General features: G+C 39.4%; 1 protein-coding gene across 3 annotated transcripts in view; it reads right to left on the bottom strand.

Moving 5' to 3' along the window:
• Positions 1–1,773: 1,773 nt before the first annotated feature.
• The window catches only part of greb1l (GREB1 like retinoic acid receptor coactivator), a 63,527-nt gene continuing 42,468 nt past the window's right edge, over positions 1,774–22,832 (bottom strand). For 2 of the 3 annotated variants that reach the window (XM_059344322.1, XM_059344323.1), the window contains exons 15-34: positions 21,951–22,085; positions 20,690–20,890; positions 19,430–19,610; positions 18,614–18,803; positions 16,459–16,595; positions 14,326–14,668; positions 13,452–13,567; positions 12,479–12,711; positions 11,333–11,895; positions 11,125–11,230; positions 10,836–10,982; positions 10,093–10,232; positions 9,726–9,887; positions 8,835–9,039; positions 6,843–7,005; positions 6,405–6,620; positions 6,181–6,322; positions 5,881–6,081; positions 5,236–5,374; positions 1,774–4,883 (exon numbers count right to left, since the gene is read on the bottom strand). In XM_059344322.1, the coding sequence (XP_059200305.1) occupies positions 4,720–4,883; positions 5,236–5,374; positions 5,881–6,081; positions 6,181–6,322; positions 6,405–6,620; positions 6,843–7,005; positions 8,835–9,039; positions 9,726–9,887; positions 10,093–10,232; positions 10,836–10,982; positions 11,125–11,230; positions 11,333–11,895; positions 12,479–12,711; positions 13,452–13,567; positions 14,326–14,668; positions 16,459–16,595; positions 18,614–18,803; positions 19,430–19,610; positions 20,690–20,890; positions 21,951–22,085 (3,884 nt within the window). In that variant the 3' untranslated portion in view covers positions 1,774–4,719. The remainder of the gene's footprint in view (positions 4,884–5,235; positions 5,375–5,880; positions 6,082–6,180; positions 6,323–6,404; positions 6,621–6,842; positions 7,006–8,834; positions 9,040–9,725; positions 9,888–10,092; positions 10,233–10,835; positions 10,983–11,124; positions 11,231–11,332; positions 11,896–12,478; positions 12,712–13,451; positions 13,568–14,325; positions 14,669–16,458; positions 16,596–18,613; positions 18,804–19,429; positions 19,611–20,689; positions 20,891–21,950; positions 22,086–22,832) is intronic. The other variant, XM_059344324.1, reaches the window with a different exon arrangement.

Raw genomic sequence — 22,832 nt, 5'->3', positions numbered from 1 at the left:
GCTACAAAGGTGTGGAGGGGAGAAAGGTATCAGGAGAGGAGGTGACTGGGAAATGAACGAGGAACTGGGATTTACTCTCAAACAGAATTAAAATAGCACAGAGAGGATTATTAATCACAGGCTGAAGACGTGGCTGCACATGCACTTCAGCAACCCTGCTCAAGATTTGTATTTGTATTTATTTATTTAAGTCCTTAGTGGCAACATGCCATCACATATCCCTTTTTTTTATTTAGGCCATAATTCCACTTGCTCAAGAGTTTTGCATGTAAACATAAAATTTGGGGCAAAGTCATTTACAGTCTTTTTTTTCTTTTTAAAGTCTGTGGTTCGATCCCTGACCATGGCAGGCTGCATATCGGGAGCAATTTGGGGTTCAGTATCTTGCTCGAGGATACTTCGACATGTAGCTGCCATGGACGAACTGGACGAACGCTCTTACCAACTAAGCCACAATTAGAGTAGAGTTAAACTAAAGCTGTGTTTGTTTGTCTTTTTGGGGGCAGGGAGATAAGAAAGAGACCAGAACATTCATCGGTGTATGAATGAACCCAATGGTTGCAGATGGCACCAGTAGCCATGTTTCCACTAGGGGGAAAAGTCGCCACCAGGAAAGTCTCAGGCCACACCCTCTCAAAAGTCCGCTCACTATGCGTGTCTCCTTTACAAGTTAGCCCCCAGAGGGATTTATGAGACTCCGGAGGTGACGTATGGTTTTCGACCGTCGCATAATCGCTTAGCGACAGTTTCGACCGTGATGTCACATACGTGACGGATTAAACACCGTAGACTCAACTGTGGCCGCCACCGCTAACTGTGCACAACGTCAGCAGCTGATCATAAAGAAAGCAGCATGGCTAATTATGCACAGCACATACACGCTGTACTGCTACAGAGCTAACTGTTAGCCTATTAGCAATTTGCAGACTGGACGCTAAGGGGTTAACATCCCCTCCGGCTCTGCAGCTGGGAGAGACCGCTGCAGGAGGACTGTGCTGCATCGACTCTTCTTACTCTTCTTTACCAGCCGCTGAGCCCCACGGCTCGTTAAGAAGAGTAAGAACGAGTCTCCAATAACACCAGAAAAAGTTGCTGGATTTGCCTCCAATCGCTTTCTTGAAAAATAGTTGCTAATAGTTGCCTCGGCCACCGGTATGAATGTGTGTGTGAACGGGTGAATGAGCACAGTCTGTAGTGTAAAGTGCTTTGGATAGAAGCGCTGTTTAAGTGCAGTCCATTTACCATTTTTTGTTTTTCTGCTACACACACATTTTACAAAAATCATTGTTTTTATGTTTTGTTGTTTTGTACCCTCAACATCGTTGAAAATAAGGACTCCAGATTAAATAAAGATTTTTTTTAAATGCATTCATGCACTTGCAGCACAGTTTCAAATACTCAGCAAGTACACAGGAAACTACTATAGTAGTACACAGTAATTCAGTGATCAGTACCCAACTGATGCTTTAAAGCCAAGCCTGAACACATAAAAAAAGCAATAGTTAACAAATTGACTGGTAAATATAGATCAGAGGATACATTACTGTATTGGGAAAAAAGTAACAGCAACTGCAAGCATAGATAAACACACATAGTGGGGCTGCATGATTTGATTTGATTTTTGTGATTATTTTTTTTTATTGTATTTACGATTCACAATTGTGGAGGTGGTATGATTACATTTTTTTTTTTTTTGCAAGGATCTGTACCAAACAGAGATTTTTCTTAAATCTGTAGAATAATTATATTTATATATATATATATATAATTATTTTTATTATTATTATTATTATTATTTTTTAATGATAGAAAATATTTTTTGTGCCATAACATCTCTGCAGCACCACGACCATATCTAATTTAAATAAAAAATTGCCAAATAAACAACTATTGTGAATAGAATATAAATAGTTAACAAATTTATGATAAAAAACAAAAAATGCCAGTAAAATCTACACTGTAGAAAATGTTTGAAGAAACTACAGTAAAACACTGTGAAATTGTATCAGAAATAGGGTGTAAAATTAAAAATTGAATATCACTGCGGTAGACGCTTTTAATTACTGTAAATCAAGGAATAGTACAAAACTTTTAAACTGTAGAGAACAGTTTTTTCATGTAAAGTTAAGGGAGAAATACCATAATATCACAAGGACACAATTACCCTAAAAAAAAAAGGGACTACTCAGTCTAAATTACAGTTTTTGCTGATATTTACATTCATATAGTAGAAGTACAGTAGAAAACCCAATCACTTTTTTTTACGGTGAAGTTCTGGCAACCATAGCTGCCAGTATTTTATCGTAAATGAAACAGATTTTTTTTCTTTTGCAGTGTATTTAATATGGGAATAAACTGTTACTGTTAAAATAGAAATCACAGTCTATAGTAGTTAATGTCACACAATGTAATGAAACTACTTTGAAAAATACAAATAATCGCAGTAAAGAAAATATTCTCCATTGGGATATCGAATGAAATTTCCAGTTAATCATTGCTGTCAAAGTTGATTTTATGGATATGCATCAGGGAAACTTTATTTTTTTTTAATTACATTCATATTTTTTTCAACAACAATAGCATGGCTCTAATGTCATATGTTTACAGCCCGCAACCACAATGGTAAACATGAGGTAGATCACCCAGACACAAGGCTACCACTGGGCCGCACACGTTCTCAAACACATTTCAGTGAAGATTGTGAGAGCAAGTTGCATATTATTAAGTGTTAAATTATTAAAAAGAAAGACACATTCTATGGACCATTGGAGTTTAAGTTAGGATCACCAGTCTTATATTTGGATTAATTTTGGGGTTCATTTAATAGTGGGAAATATTCTTTTTTTTCTGCTGGCAACTTGTATAGTGCAAGTTCACATTTCCTACCCCCTTTGACATTCAGTAGATCTAAGAATCATTCATTTGGGTCTTGTGCAAAGCCTTCATGGATGGTTTTGAAGAGGACACGCTCCCTCTCGGTTTGAGGGAGCTCAGCATGCAATCAAATATTACACTTCAATATGATTATCAGTCCAAAATGCTTGTCAAATAAATAAGAATCCCTCGTGGACCTGATTTTCATTTTCAATAAAAATCCAACACAAGAACAGGGAGGGATACAGACATATGGTTAAGGACACATCTAGGTAGATTCTTCTTGCCTTTGCAACAAATTAAAAAAAAAAGCACAAAGACATCATGACCAAAATATACTGGCAAAAGTTACACAAGACTTAAAAAAAACATCAGTAACCCTCAGTGGTTCAGGGGATGATATAATATATTAATAATGTAAACAACGCTTTAAACAGTACAGTAGTCGGAAATCCAATTATTTCATTTTGCTTCACTCAGACAAACAACGTGTCTTCGCCTCACAGTTAAATGGTTTCTTCATTCTCATTGGTCCGAAAAAATTAGTGACTTGAGCAGTGACCGTGTGAAACGACACTTAAGGCATATTCTTTGGACAACCCTGTGCAGACACATATAAAAACATTCTACTTTCAAGTATATGAAATGATCTGGTCGGCTACTTTTGACAGTGTGTAACTCTTTCTTTGACTTGGTTTGGGGGACAGAAGATGGCAGAGTTGAATTATGTGGATGGTCTCCAACACCATCGTTGACCAACCAGCCTCAGAACATCGTAACAGGAGGAGAAATCTCAGGCACAGTCAGTAGCAGGATATTTGGCAGTGAAGAAGCTTGCTGATAATATAGCATTTACTGACGCTATGTGATTATGCTTAAAAAATACCCAGTATTTAAGTCAGTAAATACCTAAAAACAAGACAAATGTCATTTAAATTGGCCAGATTGGCTTAAACATGAACAGATGAGTTGTAAAGTAAAACCCTGTGGCGAGTCAGATAAGTCTGCTTCACAGCTGTGTATTCCGCCTACATTCTAGACACAACTTTTCTCCTGTTGTGAATAAAGTCTTTGGTTAAATGAACGTGTCAATCATTTAGAAACCGCGCTCATACTGCTCTTCGTCAGAAGGATTATCAATGCCACATAAATATTTTCAGAGGCACAAGAGTAAAGGTTTTGCAGTTTAAAGATTGATGATAGAAATCCAATACAGGCCAACCTCTTTGTTAATATTTCTTTTCAGGTTGTGAGCTGACTTGTCAATGAGCTTGGTGGAGGCAGAGCAGGTGAGGAGGCAGGACGAGGAAAGGGAATAAGCCAAGGGGCAGCTGAGGATGTCTTTGGTGCCAACATAAAAATACAGAGAAAAGCGTCACCCCGTTAAGCGACCTCCCTTGGACCTCCCTTTTTAAAAACCCTGAGATAAACCAGTATGTCCAGAGTGGGACATACTGTAGTCAACATGTATGTACATACAATCTTCAAATAATCACATTGATCTGAGAGCATTCATTTTTGCAAACAACAAGTTCACTTTGAGCTGTGCTTTTTCTCCCCACAGCAAAGTCTTTTTCAGTAGAACACGAGCTCGAGTGGAGAGTTTTACACTGACCCTGGTCAGAGCCAGGCGTGGTGCTCTGTGGCAGTGCAGATGAAAGGAAAGTCGTATGAGGTGGCTTTGTGTCCACTTGTAGGGCACTTTGGATCTCCAGCAGATCCTCCTCTGACCCTCTATTGGAATGGCAACATTTGTGATCGCTGGCTGCATTGGAATCAAATCCATCCTCGTTTCTGATTGTGTTTCTGCTGCAGAGCGGTGGACCCGGACAGGGTGATTTAGGTTCAAACATGGCGGCCGGTCAGAAAGTAGAGTGGCCGGTCCTCGCTGCAGTTGGCGGTCTGAAACTCGTCCCGCAGGCGGAACTGCCACTCGTCCTCCAGCTCCAGTCGGACGATGGTCTGGCGCAGGGAACTCCGGTCCTGGCAGATCACGCAGAGGGTGGCGCCTGTGGACACGAAAAATCAGAAAATCAGAATCAGAGTCTTAAATTCCTGCTAGTATCCAGGCTGTGATGCTTGCTAAATCTAGCCAGGCTAATGATGTTTTCTAATTTAGTGGTGTAATATGACTGGTCATATGAAGTGGCATCTTCTAGGTTTAAAAAATGAAGCCTTAAACATGCATTCTTTCTAATGGCCAGCAGGGGGCGACTCTTTTGGTTGCAAAATAAAGATGTACATGAGTTTATGCGAAATTAACTTGACTTCTCACTTCATTCATTTCCTCAGTAAACGTTGACTTTATGGTCTCAACTTTTTTGTTTCAAGTCTTCAATATAACAACAATAAAATAACTACCTTTTAGGAAGCGGAACTTCTTGAGGAGTCCAGAGACGACGAAGGAGTCACAGAGGTAAAGCAGCAGGCCGCTGTACAGCAGGCCCTGGTGGTTCAGGTTGGTGGAGTGTGGACGAGAGTTGATGTAGCACACAGAGATCTGTGATGAGAGATACGACAAGATCAACATCAGTAATTCCACTCGAGCAATTACAAGGGGGGGGGGGGGGGGGATTACAAGCAAATGTAAAGATTGCATTGTGTGCAACTGTGCATGATGATTTATTTGCATTGTGCAAGAAATGTGTCTAGGCATGCAAGAATGGAAGTTGTGTATCATCTCATATGCACCAATGTACAGTGCGAATATGCACTGTTAGCATTCAGTGTTAGCACATGTGCGTGTATGCAGGTCACAATGTTCTAAACAAAGCAGATGGTGAAATCCTGCAACATGTTCCTCTGCAGGTTAAGGAAATACTACAAACATAAGGCTTTTGGAATAAAGTCAGTCAGCAGGTCTTTCTTGTTTTTGTCTTAGTTTACACTTCTTCTAAACAGTAGTACAGTATGTACAAAGGTTATCACAATAGTTTGGGCTGTTAAGGAATGGATGCTAATAGCCTTCTCTCCTGCTTTCAACTGCGGCCTCCTGGGAGCTCTTACCTCCGGGCTGATGTTGAGGTAGCTGTCGATGGACAGAACTGGGTTGTTTCTGTTCTGAACGGCTTTTGGAAACAGTCTGTGGCTGCAGCTTTGCAGAAACTTTTCAAGCAAGAACTGGGCCGGGGCGTCCAGGAGCGTCTGCTCACTGTCTGGGGCACAAACATACTGCGACGGGCTGATGGCGGTGAGGTTTTCTATTTCCTGGGGGAACAAGAAAACAGTTGTGGGTTAGATGGTGTTTCATACTAATTCATTCCCTAGAAACCCACTTAAAAATGGGCACACAAACACGACACCCACCATGAGTTTAGGTTTGACCAGGAAGTCTTTGTTTCCCCCAACTGGAATGTGTTTCTTCATGAGGCTGAAGTAGTTGAAGCGACAAAGCAGCAGCCCACTGGTGTTCACCCTCAGATTAAAGTCCACCTCCTCACAGCTATACCTGCACATCAGACCAACACGATTAAGATACGGCTCAAATCACCGAATGTGTGACTGATTGAAACCATTCTCTCCCAACTTACCGATTAAGGTCATATTGAACGTTCTGCGTCAGGTCCACATTAAGCATGACGAAATCATGTAGGTGACATCGGCTGAAGGGGGTGCTGGGAGACTTGCGAGCCAAGCTGCTGCTCCACCTGCGCGTACCGCACATTGCGTACAGGGAGATCTTCGGTGTGGTTTCCATATGCTGCAGAACCGTCTTTAGGGAGACGTTGGTTCCATCTGAATTCTCACTGAGAGAAAAAGAGGACAGGACAAACATGAGACTTTTTAATGGGGCAACACACTTTTATGGAATTCTGTATTTTGTTTTAGGGTCTATAAATATCACAAAATATACACATTCTCAAACTAGATAAGAGCGCTAACAAAAGCTACATTTGCTTAGAATGAAAATAATTGTTGTGAATAGTTAGAGCTCTCTGCAAATTTTCCAAATCAAAAACAATTACTACCTGCTGTCTGCTGGCTGGTGGGTGTTCCACAGCACGCAGGAGTCGTCCATCATGACAATGAAAGGCCATACATCTTGCCTCTTGACACCTTGCTCCTCCAGTCGGTTCCTCTCCAGCTCCAGGTTATGATATGACAGCTCTTTGATCATGAAGCGGGCAGCGCCTAGTACAGACAGGAGCACATGTGTCAATTTCCCCAATTCATACCTCATCCACACACCTCCAGTGGCCTCCACCTAAAACAGTGTTGCAGGAAGTGATAAGCATTGCAGATCAAATTTAAAAGCTGAACATTCAATTTGCATGGTGCGTATGCATGACAAGAACTAAAATAGGTTCTGCATAACAGAACAAAGTGTGTTGAGTTCATCCTAATAATAAATGTTGACACTCAGGGAAGGTCATGGTCAGTGGGTGAAAGGCTGGTCCCTCTTGAGTCTACTCAGGAGTTTAGTTTTCCACCCATTTCAGACAGGCCACGCGCCTGATTGGCACGAACAAAAATCAGACTATTGTGCTGTAGATGTTGTCACACATGATGGTAACACTCCTATTGGTTTAGATAAAATTTAACCTTTTACCTAGTGCCAACAAACGTGAGTGAGTGTAATGGATATATGACCATAATAAAACTGCTCATTATCAGCTGAGATAGACTTAAAGGTACCCTGTGGAGTTTTGATCACCGGCCCAGGTGGGAAACTACAGACCTGTCTCACTCCTACCATTCCTTTCAAAAATTCTGGTTCGCACAGTCTTGAACCAAGTCTCCGGGTTCCTTTCCGAGAACAACCTGTACGATCCAAATCAGTCTGGCTTCAAACAGGGTCACTCTACTGAGACTGCAGTCCTGTCTGTAACAGGATGACTGCGTCTGGCTCGAGCAACTGGCCAATCATCATCTCTATTGCTGCTAGACCTCTCTGCAGCTTTCGACACAGTTAAACACCATATTCTCCTCTCTTCACTCACAGAACTTGGTATTTCAGGTTCTGCCCTCCGATGGTTCACGTCCTACCTATCAGGGAGATCCTTTAAAGTATCTTGGAAGGGAGAAGTGTCCAAACTACAAAACACTGGGGTGCCTCAAGGATCAGTGCTAGGCCCTTCTCTTCTCAATTTACACCACCTCACTTGGCACAATCATCTGAAACTGAACCACGGCACTTACTCTTGCTATGTTTCTTGACTTCATCCTTGCTTGTGTTGTATTTACTCTCATTTGTACGTTGCTTTGGATAAAAGCGTCTGCTAAATGACATTGTAGAATTGTAGTAGAGCTATGAAGCATTGTTTTACTGTTACATGAGGATATAAAAACTGAATGTAACCACAACTTGAGTTTCTACACAGGGCACCTATAAACCTATTTAGATCCACCTTTAAAAAGCTATACCATGCAGGATTTTCTTGAAAACAATGTATAAACTCTGACGAAAAATAATCTCTTTCAAGAGATCCTACTCTCTGCTTGTATTTTCTCGTTTCTTTTCATTTGACTGAGTTCTGGATTTTTCTGGGTGTCACCCTTTGGGCCTGAAGATAATTAAATAGTGGACACAGTGCAGAAAAAAATGCAAATACAGTGAGGTGAAACATCAAGCTAATTTACAACAAGAGTGAAACTTTACTTTCACTTTCATTGAACTGGGAAGGAGGGGCCAAGTAAGTAAGCGACAACTCCTGCACAGTATGTTTGTCTGGCTATATAACTATGTACTATGGTGTCAGATTGGATTCACTTATTTATGTTTTGTTACCTTGCTATTATATGGAGATAGTGGTATTGAGACAACTTTGTCTGAACAGAATAGCTTTCTTGTGAACTGTCTGGCAGTCCTTTCGTTTTGATGTGTTTTGTTTTGTCTGTTTTTGTTTATCCTCCTGTATGTCCTGTTACTGTCTTGATAGAAAAAACTTCTAAAACTATAAATAAATTAATTTTTAAAAATTCATAAAGCATTGGGGATATTGAGAATTATAGCTACTCACCAACTCCTGCGCTGTTAAACATAGCAGGCAGGACGAGCAGGATGTGGTTGGGCCAGTACTTTCTGTAGTGGGGCATCTCAAACTGTTTGACCACCAGAATGTGCAGATGAACGGCACCCTCCATGGCATGGAAAATGTTGAGCAGGCCATGCTCTTGGCGTCCTGTCGTCGGAGTAAAGATAGGACTCCTTAACAGATTAGGGTCCTAGAGGCAGACAAAGAAAGAAGAAAGTAGAGACAAACAAAAGGTTAACCCTCCGGTGGTGCTTTTTGACCCCAAATCATTTTCATCATATGATTAATATAGGTTAACTTTCATAGAATTGCTTGAAATGTTGAGCATATCTGCCCCTCTTATAGATAATATAAATAATATATAGATTATATGAACTCTCTTTATACATTTTTACGTGTTTTATGATTTTTTATAGCATCACAGGTGTGATTTTTTTTTTACTTTTTTTGCTGTCATCTAAAAATGTACTATGTTTTTAAAACATAAGTTTAAGTAAAAGTTGACATAACCTACTCTGTGCATTCCCATCAAGAAATTATTATTTTACTATAACTATTGAAGAAAATATTCAGGTTTTATTACTTTTTTTCTCTTGGAATGAGGCCTAATTTTGTTTATTTGACTAAAATTTACCAATAATAATGAAAAAAATATGAAACTTATATATCAAGTTTTTGGCCATGAGTTGCCTTAAAAGGTGAAAAAAGGTTGGCAATCATTTTTTCTACATGTCCTAAAAACAGTCTTATGTCATGGGGTCCTTTTTGACCCCTGAGGACCATGGTTGTATAGTCAATGGGAGGACTGCAGTTGTGACCAATAGACACAAAAGGCAGTTTTGAGTCTTTCCAGACTTGACTACTGAGTTAACTAACCTTGGTGGAGACCAGAGGCAGGCGCATGCTCTCTAAGTGGCTGCCCTGCTGACTGAAGACAAAGTGCTGCTCCTTGGCTTTGGGAATGACAAACTGGAGTTGGACCTCCTCCCCCAGCATGGACGAGCAGAAGGTGAAAGCATGGAAGGTGCACTCCGACAGCTGCAACACACACACACACACACACACACACACACACATGCATTATTAACACACAGAGATCACTCCTGAGCATGACTACAGAGAGTAAAAAAAGCGCTCAAGCTTTCAAGTGTCAAAGTATTTTGACAGGTCAGGATACATGTATGTGCATCTATAAGTCAGGGCAGGAGAGTCTTAGATGTTTGATGTGAGCCTGTGCACTCACCTGTGAGGCGGGGCCGGCTTCACAGTAGTGGTGACACTGTTCACAGTGATGAAAGGCGTTGTGGGCGGCAAACCTGCTCAGGCGTATGGACTTGGTCTCTCGTTTGGCCGGTGTTTGGCTCTCGCTTTCTTGCTTAAAATCTGCAAAAATTGAACATGTTTTACAATCATACTTTTAAAGGAACTTGCTGAAGTTAACAGGAGTCACTACAGCTGAATAGGGTCATTTTTTAAACTTAAAGATATCACCATGAAACTTCTCGTTTGTTATTTACATTAGGCCAAGTTTTTTGAAATGTTATGTTTAGATATGCAAATTAGATGTGAACTCCTTAAATATGCACTAATTTGCATATATTTCCAGGACATAAATCTACACATTGGATAAAGCAAATTTCGAAGTTATTATTTTATGCTGTTTATATATTACATTCAAAGTTTTTTAAAGAAGGAAATTGGGATATCTCCTTTTATCATTTCATAAATCAGAAAATACTGTCAAAAGCCATAAAAGAAAACATTCGTCATGTTTTTAGGAACAAGACGTTCTATAAATCAGGGTATGAATGATATATGGACAAAGCCCTCTGTAAAAACCTTCAGAGTATAGTTGTATGTAAGTATAACTGTTACATTTTTACCTCCTACCATGTCTCCCCTTAATATTAAAGCAACATCCATGCTGTAATTTAAATGTGTAATTTAGAGACCGCCTCTGCTGTGTGTTTGCATATTTCTGCTGACCTTTTAAGCATGTTGGCATCTTGTCAGTGTAAACAGGGCTGGCCTTCCTGAACTTAGAGACCCGGGGGCAGGGGTCAAAGGGCAGCTTTCGCACCTCCTCAATGTCAGGCAGCAGGGTATTTACAAGCGTCGTAACCTCTGATGTTTCTGGAGGTGACGAGAACATGAAAAGATGAGACCAAAAACCTACATCACAGCCATGAAAAAGAAAAACCGACATCTTTTCCCTCATATTTATGGTGTGTTTCAAACCTTATGAGGTCAGAATAAATTAGTTAGTGTTCCTCACCTTCTTCCTCGTCTTCTTCCTCATCATACACGTCTACCTCCAACAATCTGATGAGCATTCGAAACAGGATGCGGAGAAACTGCAGATAGGCGCCAGTTTTTCCCACCTTACAATGGACAAAAAAATGTTACGATGCAATTAAATCCAGATGCACCATTTATAAAACAGTACTTATATGCACCAACAGGGGGAGCAGTACTCCTCTTACCTGTGGAGGTCCGCTGAGCAGCAGGCGTCGTGGATGTGGCACTGATGGAGCTTCATAATCGGCGTGATGCTGCCTGGCGATGGTCCACTGGCGGTAGTATGTGCTCTGCTCCGCCCCCTGCAGGTCAGGAGTGATAAGGGGCCTGAGCGGGCTGCTCCACGCCACGTCTGCATGAGGCAGCAGGGAGAAGGAGCTCAGCTGACTCCCCGACTCCCCGGCCAGGAGGCTGTATGCCGCCCGCGACAAAATGACTGTCCGCGGCGACACCCGGGTGGGCTTCGGGTCTCGACCGCACTGCGTGGACTGGCTGGGCCTCTGGGTGGAGGAGGAAGACGGGGAAGGGACGGAAGAGGAGGAGCTGGAGTAAAGAGAGGGAGGGGAGGCTTTGGAGGCCTTGGAGGGGTTGGAGGAGAGCTGGCTCCCCAGGGAATCACACTCCTGCTTGAAGCCTTGCGTTGCTGTGCTGATGTCACAGGTGGCTTCTGGCGGGCAGGTGGAGGTGGAGGGCTTCTGCGAAGAGTCGGCGAAATCTGACGAACTCACGCCGTTTTCTGCCAAAGAGCCTGACGACAGGAAGAGAGTTAAAGGATTCATACAAATAAAGCTCACATTCAAGGTATTAATGAGAGTCAACTTTTGGTGTTTGCATCTTTAATCCTAAGACTAAGAATGATTAAAATGTTTTATTGTCACTCCAGTTGTGCAAGTAGAAACATGCCAGTATGCTCCAATAGAGGAAGCAGTAAATATGAAATATGAAAACTACAAATATAATATAATAATTAACTACATAAGAAATTCAAAATATTTGAAAAAAATACAAAATATTAGAGAATAGTACAAAATATACAAAATAAGCAATAAATAGACAAAAAAATAAAAAAAAAATTCAAAAATATACACACTAAATGTTGAAAAATATATACATCAAAGGGACAGTACACCCCAAAATCAAAAGTACATTTTTTTCCTCTTATCTGTGTGCAGCTAATATCTCCAACACTGCAACTCACACAAAAACATTCAAGACTGATAAATAGCACTACAGGTAAGGTGATAATCTGCATTTTGGATTTGGGGGTGAACTGTCCCAGTGTCTATGGCCGTTATTTTAAAGTTAGTATCTCAGAGAGGTCAGGGACTCACCAGAGGTTCTGGTTGCAGCGCTGCCGTTGCTCTGAGGCCTTTCCAGCTCGTCTCCATCATTCAAACTGGTGGTGGTCTTCTCTCCGTCTGACTCCCGAGAGGCCATGGCCTTCTTGGGCTCCTGCACCACGCCCATGGACACATAGGTGCAGGCCAGACCCACCTCCTGCTCCAGGGCTGTTCGAGTCAGGTAGCTGGAGTCTATCAGACGCAAGTCGCTGTATTTCAGGGACCTAAAAAGGATCAAAGTGTGAAGGATTGTTGTGTTTTTGTTTGTTCTCCTGCACAAGTCTTTTATTTTGAAAATCTCCCCACCGACATCAGGACCTCAGACAGCCTGTACATCTTCCGCCGCAGGCTCAAGACATATCTCTTCCAACAATACCTCGGTTAAGTCATGGTCACCTAACATATATATATATTAAAATAAATAAATAAATAAAAATGCTCTTCTTTTTTGTCTTCTTCTCTTCTTCTTTAACATATAGCACTCCTGTAGCAATGACGAAGTTATGTACTTACTTGATTCCTATGGTCTATGTCTAGTACCAGATTGAATGCCCTTATTGTAAGTCGCTTTGGACAAAAGCGTCAGCTAAATGACATGTAATGTAATGTAAAAAATGCATTTTAAGCCAAAATGTTTTTCTTTGTAAACTATACACAACCTGATTATATTGACAATTGGTTTAAAAGTTTGAATGCTTGTGCTATAAATCCAACATGGTTTACTGATGCTGACAAAACCCAGACGCTGGCACACTCGGCCTGAGACTAAACGTAACTGGAGCTCTCTGGCAGGGAAGACAACCTACACAGTGTGACTGTAGACGTGTAAGATAACACTCAGAGGGTAAAAAAACAGTCAAGGCAACGGCACACCAAGAGGAATTATAGATGAGCTGAAAGGAAATGTGCGATACTTTCCATGATTGACCATCACGTTTTGGGCTTTTGTGACATATGAGCTTACCTCGGGAAAGTTTCTCCAAGAGGGTCCTTTCCTGTGAGGATGACGATGCAGGGCAGCCCCTCCAGGTCCTCATACGTGTGCGGTACCCAGTCTTCATTCTCACAGCCTCTCCACGCCTACAATGATTACATAATGTTTATAGTTTGTTGATGTACGCAGCATTTAAACCGAGAAAAAATAATGCATGTTGAACTGATGCTGGTCTTAAATATCAAACTGGGAGTCTAAGGAAGACTAGTTATTTTCTTCTTTGCAGATATGAAAAAATAAAATATTTTTCTAAATTCCACATTTTCTATATACTTCTAAAAACCTATTCATATAAAAAGGCATTCTCTTTACCCTTTATGTATTTTATTAATTTTTAATTGTAAAATTTGAATAATTAATTTTATTAATTATTGTAATTATTTTATATTGTATATTTATTATCCTTTTTTTATATATTTTAGCTCATTTTGCTCAATGTTACATACTTTTTAACTGTTAAATTGCCTTTATCGCTGTTTGCTGAGTTGTTTTGGTCTTTGGTAAAGCACTTTGTATCTTTGTCTAAAACATTCACTGGCTGGGTTTCAGTGTGGTTATTTGGTGGTTTAAATGAGCTTTGAGATTAATCTCAATGTTCTCAGAAAAAAAGTCAGAGAAAAAGAGATAAGTCAATTCGGAGAATTAAGTCAGTTTCCCGGATAATCACTTGAGACTTCTCCGTAAAACTCCAGTTTCATTTGAATCCTAATATCTATGCAAACATTGAAAAAACTTGAGTGTTTTACTCCAGGATGTGATTTCCTCAGCACATCTCGAATGCTTGAATAAACAGCAGTACGTTCGTGTTACGGCGTTTAAAACACAACGAGAGGCTCATTCTCACCCTGAGGCGGCTGGTGAAGTTTTTGGGCAGGTTGAGTTCGGAGGCGGGGCTTCCCAGCAGCACGGCGAAGCACAGCTGGAGCCCCAGTTTGTCCCTCACGTCCTCCAGTCGTTCCCGTGCCAGCATCGCCAGCTGCAGCGAGGGGACCCGCACCAGCAGCATGTGGCCCCGGCCCTGGGAGCCCTCTCTGCTCGGGGCGTTGATCAGGTCCTCCACCATGGCCAGGGTCTCCGGGGTGATGTGGTCTCTCAGGGACGGGGAGGAGGTCAGAGCCATCATGGCCTCGGTGTACTGCTGAATCAGCAGGTAGCTGCGGATCACCATGCTGTGGAGGTGCGGATGTCTGTGACACAGAGAGGGGAGTCAGTTAGCTTGATAATGATGAACAATTTAACAGGTTTGTGTCTTTAACCACATTGCCATTTCATAATGACAGAAAACACACATCTCTGTGAGATCCAATTTGAGAGCTCCAAAACTGTGGAATGAATTGCCGCTGCACATCAGACAGGCCTCCTCACTGTCTCATTTTAAATCTCTTCTTAAAACCCACCTCTTCTCGTTGGCTTTTAACACCACGTAGAGTGTTGATTTTATGTTGATTTTATGATTTTTTGTTTTTATTGTATTCATGCATATTTTATTTTGTGCGGGCAGTACATTTTACATTTTATTTTATCTCATTTTTAATTTATTTTATCTTATTGCATCTTACTGATCTGTTGTTTACTACATCTCTTTGTATTGTGTTATGTATTTATTGTTTGTGCAGCACTTTGGAAACCTTGTGTTTGCTAAAATTGTGCTATATAAATAAAGGGGATTGGATTGGATTGGATAATTTTTTATTTTTTTTTAAACTTTATCTTTTCCAGTCAATAAAACACACACAGAAACATACAAAAACACAAGAGGGGTAAACACTACTTTGTCACATAGAGATGCCATTTTGTCCATCTTACAACATATAGCTCTGTTTTGATTCTAAGACTGTGGGTCGTTTGTTCTATTGATCGAATTTCTTCTACAATGTCCAGCCAGTGGTTCAGTCCAGGAGGGTCAGTTCTCAGCCAACTTCTTGTAATGGCTTTCTTAGCTGCAAGTGATAGGATCTTGAACAGGTATACAGTACAGGCCAAAAGTTTGGACACACCTTCTCATTCAATGTGTTTCCTTTATTTTCATGACTATTTACATTGTAGATTCATCAAAACTATTAAAGTAATGATGGCCACTCGTTTCTCTTTACTTAGCTGATTGGTTCTTGCCATAATATGAATTCTAACAGTTGTCCAATCTGACTTCTGCACAACACAACTGATGGTCCCAACCCCATTAATAAGGGAAAAAATTCCACTTATTAACCCTGACAAGGCACACCTGTGAAGTGAAAACCATTTCAGGTGACTTTCTCATGAAGCTCATTGAGAGAACACCAAGGGTTTGCAGCTCTATCAAAAAAGCAAAGGGTGGCTACTTTGAGGAATCTAAAATACAAGACATGTTTTCTGTTATTTCACACTTTTTTGTTCAGTACATAATCCCATATGTGTTCATTCATAGTTTTGATGCCTTCAGTGAGAATCTACAATGTAAATAGTCATGAAAATAAAGAAAACACGAAGAGTTTCTTCTCAATTGAATGAGAAGGTGTGTCCAAACTTTTTGCCAGTACTGTATGTCTTCTTTACCTATTACATTATCTGCTATCAGTCCTAGATATATACACCGTAGATCATTAGGGATTATACCCCAAAATTTCACCCATTGCTCTTAAAACCCCTTCCCAAAACAATTTTACCACATGACCAGAATATATGAAAATGGTTGGCATTCAGTTGCCCACAATTTCTCCAACAATATTGTTGATGGCCTAATTGTTTATTTTTGATTTTGGGTGTCATAAAAAAACGTGTTAAATTTTTCCAACCGAACTCCCTCCATTATTTAGAGTTTGTTGAAGTATGTTGGCTCTGAAATATCTTCTGCCAATCGCTCCCAGACAACTCAATATCAAATTATTTTTCCCATTTCACTTTTATATACTCTGTATTTCTTCCCTGTTGTTTCAATTTGAGATAATTTTATGTTTGATCTATGTTAATGTTTTCTCGGTGATGACACCACACTGACCTTTCCAGCAGTGTGTGGACCATCTTCTCAAAGGCATCATCACAGTGCAGGATGGGGCTGGCCACGCCCCACTGCAGGGAGCTGCTGTAGTCCCTCAGCCCGAAGTAGAGCAACTCGTTAGGAGACTGCTCCCCCTGCTGGAAGAAAATTATACCACCGTAAGTGTTCATGTATTTTTTCCCCCCATTTAACCCTCCTGTTAAGTTGCGGGTCAAATTGACCCATTTCAAAGTTTAAAAATCCCCCTAAAAAATCCTTAAAAGTATTTTTTTCATTAAAAAAAATAAATAAATAATTTAAAATAACATTTTTTTTTAAAAGAAAGTCATGTTAACTATTGTATTTTATGTGTAGATCTTTTCAATGTACATAAAAAAAGTTTTAACATGCATTTATGAAAAATGAGTGAATTATCCTCATTGAACCATGATCTGTTCATATCCATTCATAAATATTGATGGAAATGGTTAGTAATAGAGTTATTAATGAAATATAAACAATGTTCATTGGGATTTTTTTAGTTTGACACTGTTGGATAATATAAAATATAATATTAAAAAAATAATAAATAATAAATATTTTAAAATAACATGCCCTGGGTCAAACTGAAATTTAGTGTTGAAAAACATCATGTAATCAGTCTTGTTTTATTGCATGATTCTTGATTCGATATATAGACTATAGTGTGGAAACCCACATTTTTTCCCCCAACATTCATGACACTTGTGGGCCCTTTGAAAAAGAGATGTGTATATAAATTCCATTCTGAAAATGCTCGGGGTTCATAGGGCTAATGTTCGGTCATTATTGTGATAAACTGTTATAATGTAACTGTAATATTTTACACAAAGATTTGTGCCAATTTAGTTTAGATATTGATGCAAAATTCTTTATTTTTATTATTATTTTCTTCTTTTAATTTTCTTTGTGTTCTCCACAGTGGCCAAAGTTCAGTTTTATTCTTTGAGCTTGTTATCTGTTCATTAAATAAAAAAGATTTTTGCACAGATTCGAATTGGCTTTTGATAGTTTATTGCCGCAGTGATTCAGCTAAGTCTGATACCATGAGAGTGGCACTTTTTTTCTCTTTTGTTTTAACAGTAAAATAATAGTAATACAATAATGTCACAAGATATGTATGATATAAACAGGATTTGTCAGTGCTAGTGAGGTGAAGCTATGTTATGTTAGCTATGTTGGTCCACTTCCGAAACTTTATTAATAAAGTGGAATAACTGATCAATGTAATTATTTCTTTGCTTTTGCATTAATGTCTACCAAGGTTATAATAGTTTTGGATTTTTCATTAGTTTTAGTTTTAATTTTGTTGTGAATTTTTGTCTTCAAATTCAGTTAGCTTTAGTTAGTTTTTAGAGTGAGTTTGCTAGTTTTAGTTTAGTTTTTAGTTTTTGAAAATGCTTAGTTTTAGTTTAGTTTTTATTTGTTTTAGTGTTAGTTTTAGTTTTTTTGTAATGGGCTGTTGGGTGCCAGATTCAAAGAGGTCATAATAAAGTTTGCCTTTATTTCCTTTGGTTTATCCATCTCAGCCCCAATAAGGTTATTAACTCTTACAGTTCGTGGTGTTTTGTATTTTGGTTGGAGTGTAGACATCCCAGTCTCAGTAAACATATTTACCATGTGTTCCTGCATGTTGAAATAGAAACACTGAATTATGAATGAAAAAAGTTGACGAAAACGAAGGACATTTACACTATAATTTTAGTTAATTTTAGTTAGTATTGTAACCACACAATACAGTTTCAGTTAGTTATCGTTTTTTTAAAAACTCTAGTTTTTATTTTTATTTCAGTTAACGAAAATGTTTTTCGTTATTTCGTTAGTTTTCGCTAACTATAATAACCTTGATGTCTACTCATCAAAAAAGCATAAAGTTACAGTTCTGTTAGTGTAATTACATCTTGTGTCCACCAGGTGGAGTAGCTATACCACAGCTGTTACAAACTGGACTCTGCATGCTGCTACACCGTTGAAATTTAAATGTAGAAATTAAAGTACTTTGATGTCAAAATATCTCTGTATGACTTTCATCGAACGATGCCTCCTGGCAAGAATTATGTGACACCCTTTTAAAGACTTGAAGGACTTTTCTTATAACTTTAGAACATACATTGGGGTTGATGATGTAAAAACTCACCAGACTTTCATTGGAGGGCCAGTGAACCTCGTTGTGGGTGCTGATGCGGGACTGGTGGGTCTGCAGCGTGTACGGGAAGCAGCTGACCTGCAGCACCAGGAGGTTCATGGCCTCCAGGACTTCCTGGCAGTTCACCACCCGGTCAGCCAAACCCTGCAGCTCGCCATGGCACACGGAGCCTGACAGAGCACTGCAGAGAAAGAGGGGCAAAGTGTTTGAAACCTGTCAGGGATCTTCTAGATTCCTGTACAAATCACACCATTTGACATGAATGCAACATAACAGCTCCATTAGGGCTGTGGTCACGAGGGCTTTTTACATTTGCTCAGCTAACTGCCCAGTGTGTTGTAGGTCAATCCCAAGAAAAGCCCTCTGAAAAACAGAAGTGATCTATTTTATTTTCTGTTTCTGGCGGTGAGAACGCCCGTTTGCTTGGAATAAGCTCTTGGCAGCTGGCAGCAGCAGCAACCAGCTCTAAACAGGAACATAAAACGGCTACAAATGTCAGACTGCATGGACACAAATCCAGCAAACACTGTGGATCGAATATCACTTAAAACCTAAAGTCTAGAAAAAAAGTCTAAAAATATTTTAGTGAACAGATATCTTACATTGTTTGGCGTATATTTGACCAAAATTCATGGTTATTGATACTCTGTTTCGTCTTTGTTTTCATTTGCCTGCAGCTGTTTTCCTCTCTCCGTTTTAATCAGCGTATAAAAAGGACGAGGCTAGATTTCCAGCCATAGCAACTCATCTTTTCCCACGGTTTTAAACTGTCAACACAGCAAAATATTGACATCCGAGTCGTGTTACCTTGTGAGGTCGACGTGTGAGTTGTCATGAATGAGGACAAACAGTGTGTACGGGTTCTGCTTCACTTTCTTCATGAAGGCTTCCATCTTGGCGTGAACGTCCCCGTCAAGACGCACCACGTACTTGTCTGATTTCTGGTGTGCTGAGCAGACGTCTTCGATTCCCAGGTCAACAAGCACTCCTGAGCAAAAATAAATAAAAAAATAATCAAAATGTGCAATAAAACTGACATGTGCAATACAATTAATATGTTCAAGACATACTATCTACCCCGTCTATAACTTTTGTAGCATTTTCAGTGGTCATTTATTTTTTTAAATATTTATTTATTACATAACACATCTTTGTCCTTGTTTTAGCTCAGTGTTCTAACATGTTTTTTTAATGTTTTACTCATGCTTGTTTTGTGTTATGATTGTTTTAGCTATGCACCTTAAGCAGTGGCTTTCTCTATTCCGTTGTATAGTTGACTATGTAATGACAGAAAAGGCTATTTGATTTGATTTGATTTTATTTGATCATTAAATCTCTTATGGAAAGTTTAAGATGTAAGCAGGCGGTAAAGTCATCCGTGTATTCAATTCAATTCAATTTACAACTTTATTTATCCCAAATAGGGCAATTCAGTTTGCAGTCTCCAGTCAGACAGCGCACGAGACAAAGCAAAAACGAATCAACAAACAAAACAAACAAACAAAACAAAAGCAGGACAGCACATAAACCAAACAATTCCCTCTGTCAGTGGCAACAAATCAGTGTAAGGGTAGCAGCAATATCCAGTCCCCAATGGACCACAGTGCAAAACAATCTCAGGACAAAATGAGGGGAAGAGTAATAAATAAATAAATAAATTTCCACCTTATGGCTGGAATAAATAAATACATGACTAATTACTGCTATCGGTAGCATTTAGCAGCTTGATAGCTGAGGGAATAAAAGAACTGGCGTGTCTATTTGTTCTCCTTGGAGGGGCAAGATACCGCCGTCCGGAAGGCATTAAGCAAAACTCCTGGCTAAGAATATGGTCAGGATTGCCCATGACCTGTCTGGCTTTCTGGACTACACGTTTCTGCCAGAGGGAGTTCAGGTCTGACAGTCAAACTCCAATGATCTTAGAGCAGACATTAACAATGCTGCTGAGACTATTCTTCTCCTTTACTGACAGTCCATGGAACCAACTAATAAAAGAAAAGGTCAAAAGACTTTCAATAAATCTTCTTTATTTTGCTGGGGTTTTTTTTCACATCACTGGACACAAACCTGATTGTCGGATGCGCTGTGCCGTCTGGTGTACCAGAACGTGAGACGGAGGGACCAGAACGAGAAAGTCCACTTTGCAAAAACGGCCCAAGTCGAGGTTCTGGGTTCCTGAGTCAGCGATGGAGCAGACTTGAGAGAGGAGGCTCCGAGCCACGCTTAGCTGGGTCGGATAGATCTGGAAGACCTTACATAACTGCTCTGCTGCAGGACGACAGAGAGAGAGAGAGAGAGATGCATCAGCAGGATCCTTAATTTCAGAAATAGTGCTAATACTACACTGTGAAAATACCTCACTACTAGGGTTGTCACGATACTAAAATGTTCAACTCGATACCGATACTCAGGAAAATATTCGATACTCGACACCATTTTTGATGCCACAAGGATAAAAACAAAGAAATATTTTTATTAACAAGAAAAATGCAACATGTAAAAATGATCAGAATCACAGGTTAAATATCTATAATAAAAAACAGTTCTGCAAAAAGAAACTGCAGGTTTGAGGTAGTGCAAAAAAATAAATAAATACAATAAACAATAACAACTTCAACCATATTTTGAGGTTGTATGCTGTGCACAATATTAGGCAAGCTTGATAAAAAAATAACTTAAGTGTTCTTTCCTTGGCTAGGTATCGATACTTTTGAAAATGAGTATTGTATCCGGATACAACGTTTTAGTATCGATACTTTTTTGAGTATCGATACTTTTGACAACCCTACTCACTACATGCATTCAAAACCACACCTTACCTTTAGTAAGAATGACCTCAAGTAACACAGACATTTAAAATTCGCAACCACTGTCAAACATTGCTATGAATCGGTGTTTGCATCTTTAATCCTAAGACTAACAATGATTAAAATGTTTTATTGTCACTCCAGTTGTGCAAGTAGAAACATGCCAGTATGCTCCAATAGAGAAAGCAGTAACTATTAAATATGAAAACTACAAATATAATAATTAACTATATAAGACATATAAGATCTTCAAAATATTTGAAAAAATTACAAAATATCAGTGAATAGTACAAAATAAGCAATAAATAGATAAAAAAAAATAAAAAAATATATACACTAAATGTTGCAAAATATATACATCAAAGGGACAGTACACCCCAAAATCAAAAGTACAGATTTTTTCCCGTCAAACATTGCTATGAATTAATTGTAATTTATTGACTGGTTGTTGTAGAATAATATGGATTTTAAAGTGCCCCTCGCAGGTGAGCCAGCAGTTCAGTGACAGAGAGCGGTCTAACCTCTGTCTGAGGGTGGTGACATGCTGGCGGCCTCCTGGGAGTGGATGTGGTCAGTGACATCGCCTTGAAAGGGCTGGATGACCTGTCCCTTTCGCCGGCGCTGATATCGCACCAGCTGCTTGTCCAGATTGTCCCCTAAAAACAAATAAGTCCCCGTAGTCACACAGAGCCCAGCCAGGCACACAAGCTGCTACGACACAGATTCTCATGGAAAAAAAGAAAGCCGTTTTCCATGGTTTTCTTGCTAATAGCCAAAATCCTCGTCAAGAAAACCATGGAAAGTGGCTAGATATCAGCTCTTAATTTAAACTCTTATGAGCTATTTTTGTTGTTATCATTGTATTCGTCCAAACAAATGTACCTTTAGTTCTGCCAGGCATTAAAATGAACAAGAAATGGAAGAAAACAAGGGTGGTCTAATCATTTTTTCCATGACTGTAGGCCTATATTCTCATGAATTTACAGCACAGTCATTTAAAACACAGACACAGAGATGTAGTTATCATACGAATCATATTAAGCTGTAAAACACACCTTCCAGCTGGCAGGGTTAGACCAATAAAAAACACATTTGATTACTTGAAGATATTTAGTTTCGGTCATGTTTTAGCCACACTAAATCAGCACATTTTAAGAAACTAGAAGACTTTACCCCTCAAAAAAAGCCTCATGCATGCATTTTGGCTTTACAGTCCTTCTGTTACAAGCTTTGACCTCAAATATTTTTGGTCTAATCCTAACCTTAACCCCCCGGCAGGCAGCTACGTTTTAACAAGTTAAACTTTTGTGCAACAGCTTCAGTCTCTAACATTCAGACGACATCATGGTGTCAAACTTGTCTTGTTATCAATTTAGTTATTTGTCATTAGAGAACATTGGCTT

Source organism: Centropristis striata, chromosome 11 (genome assembly GCF_030273125.1).
Source record: "Centropristis striata isolate RG_2023a ecotype Rhode Island chromosome 11, C.striata_1.0, whole genome shotgun sequence".
Classification (NCBI taxonomy): Eukaryota; Metazoa; Chordata; class Actinopteri; order Perciformes; family Serranidae; genus Centropristis; species Centropristis striata.
This window is presented reverse-complemented; position numbering and strand designations above follow the sequence as displayed.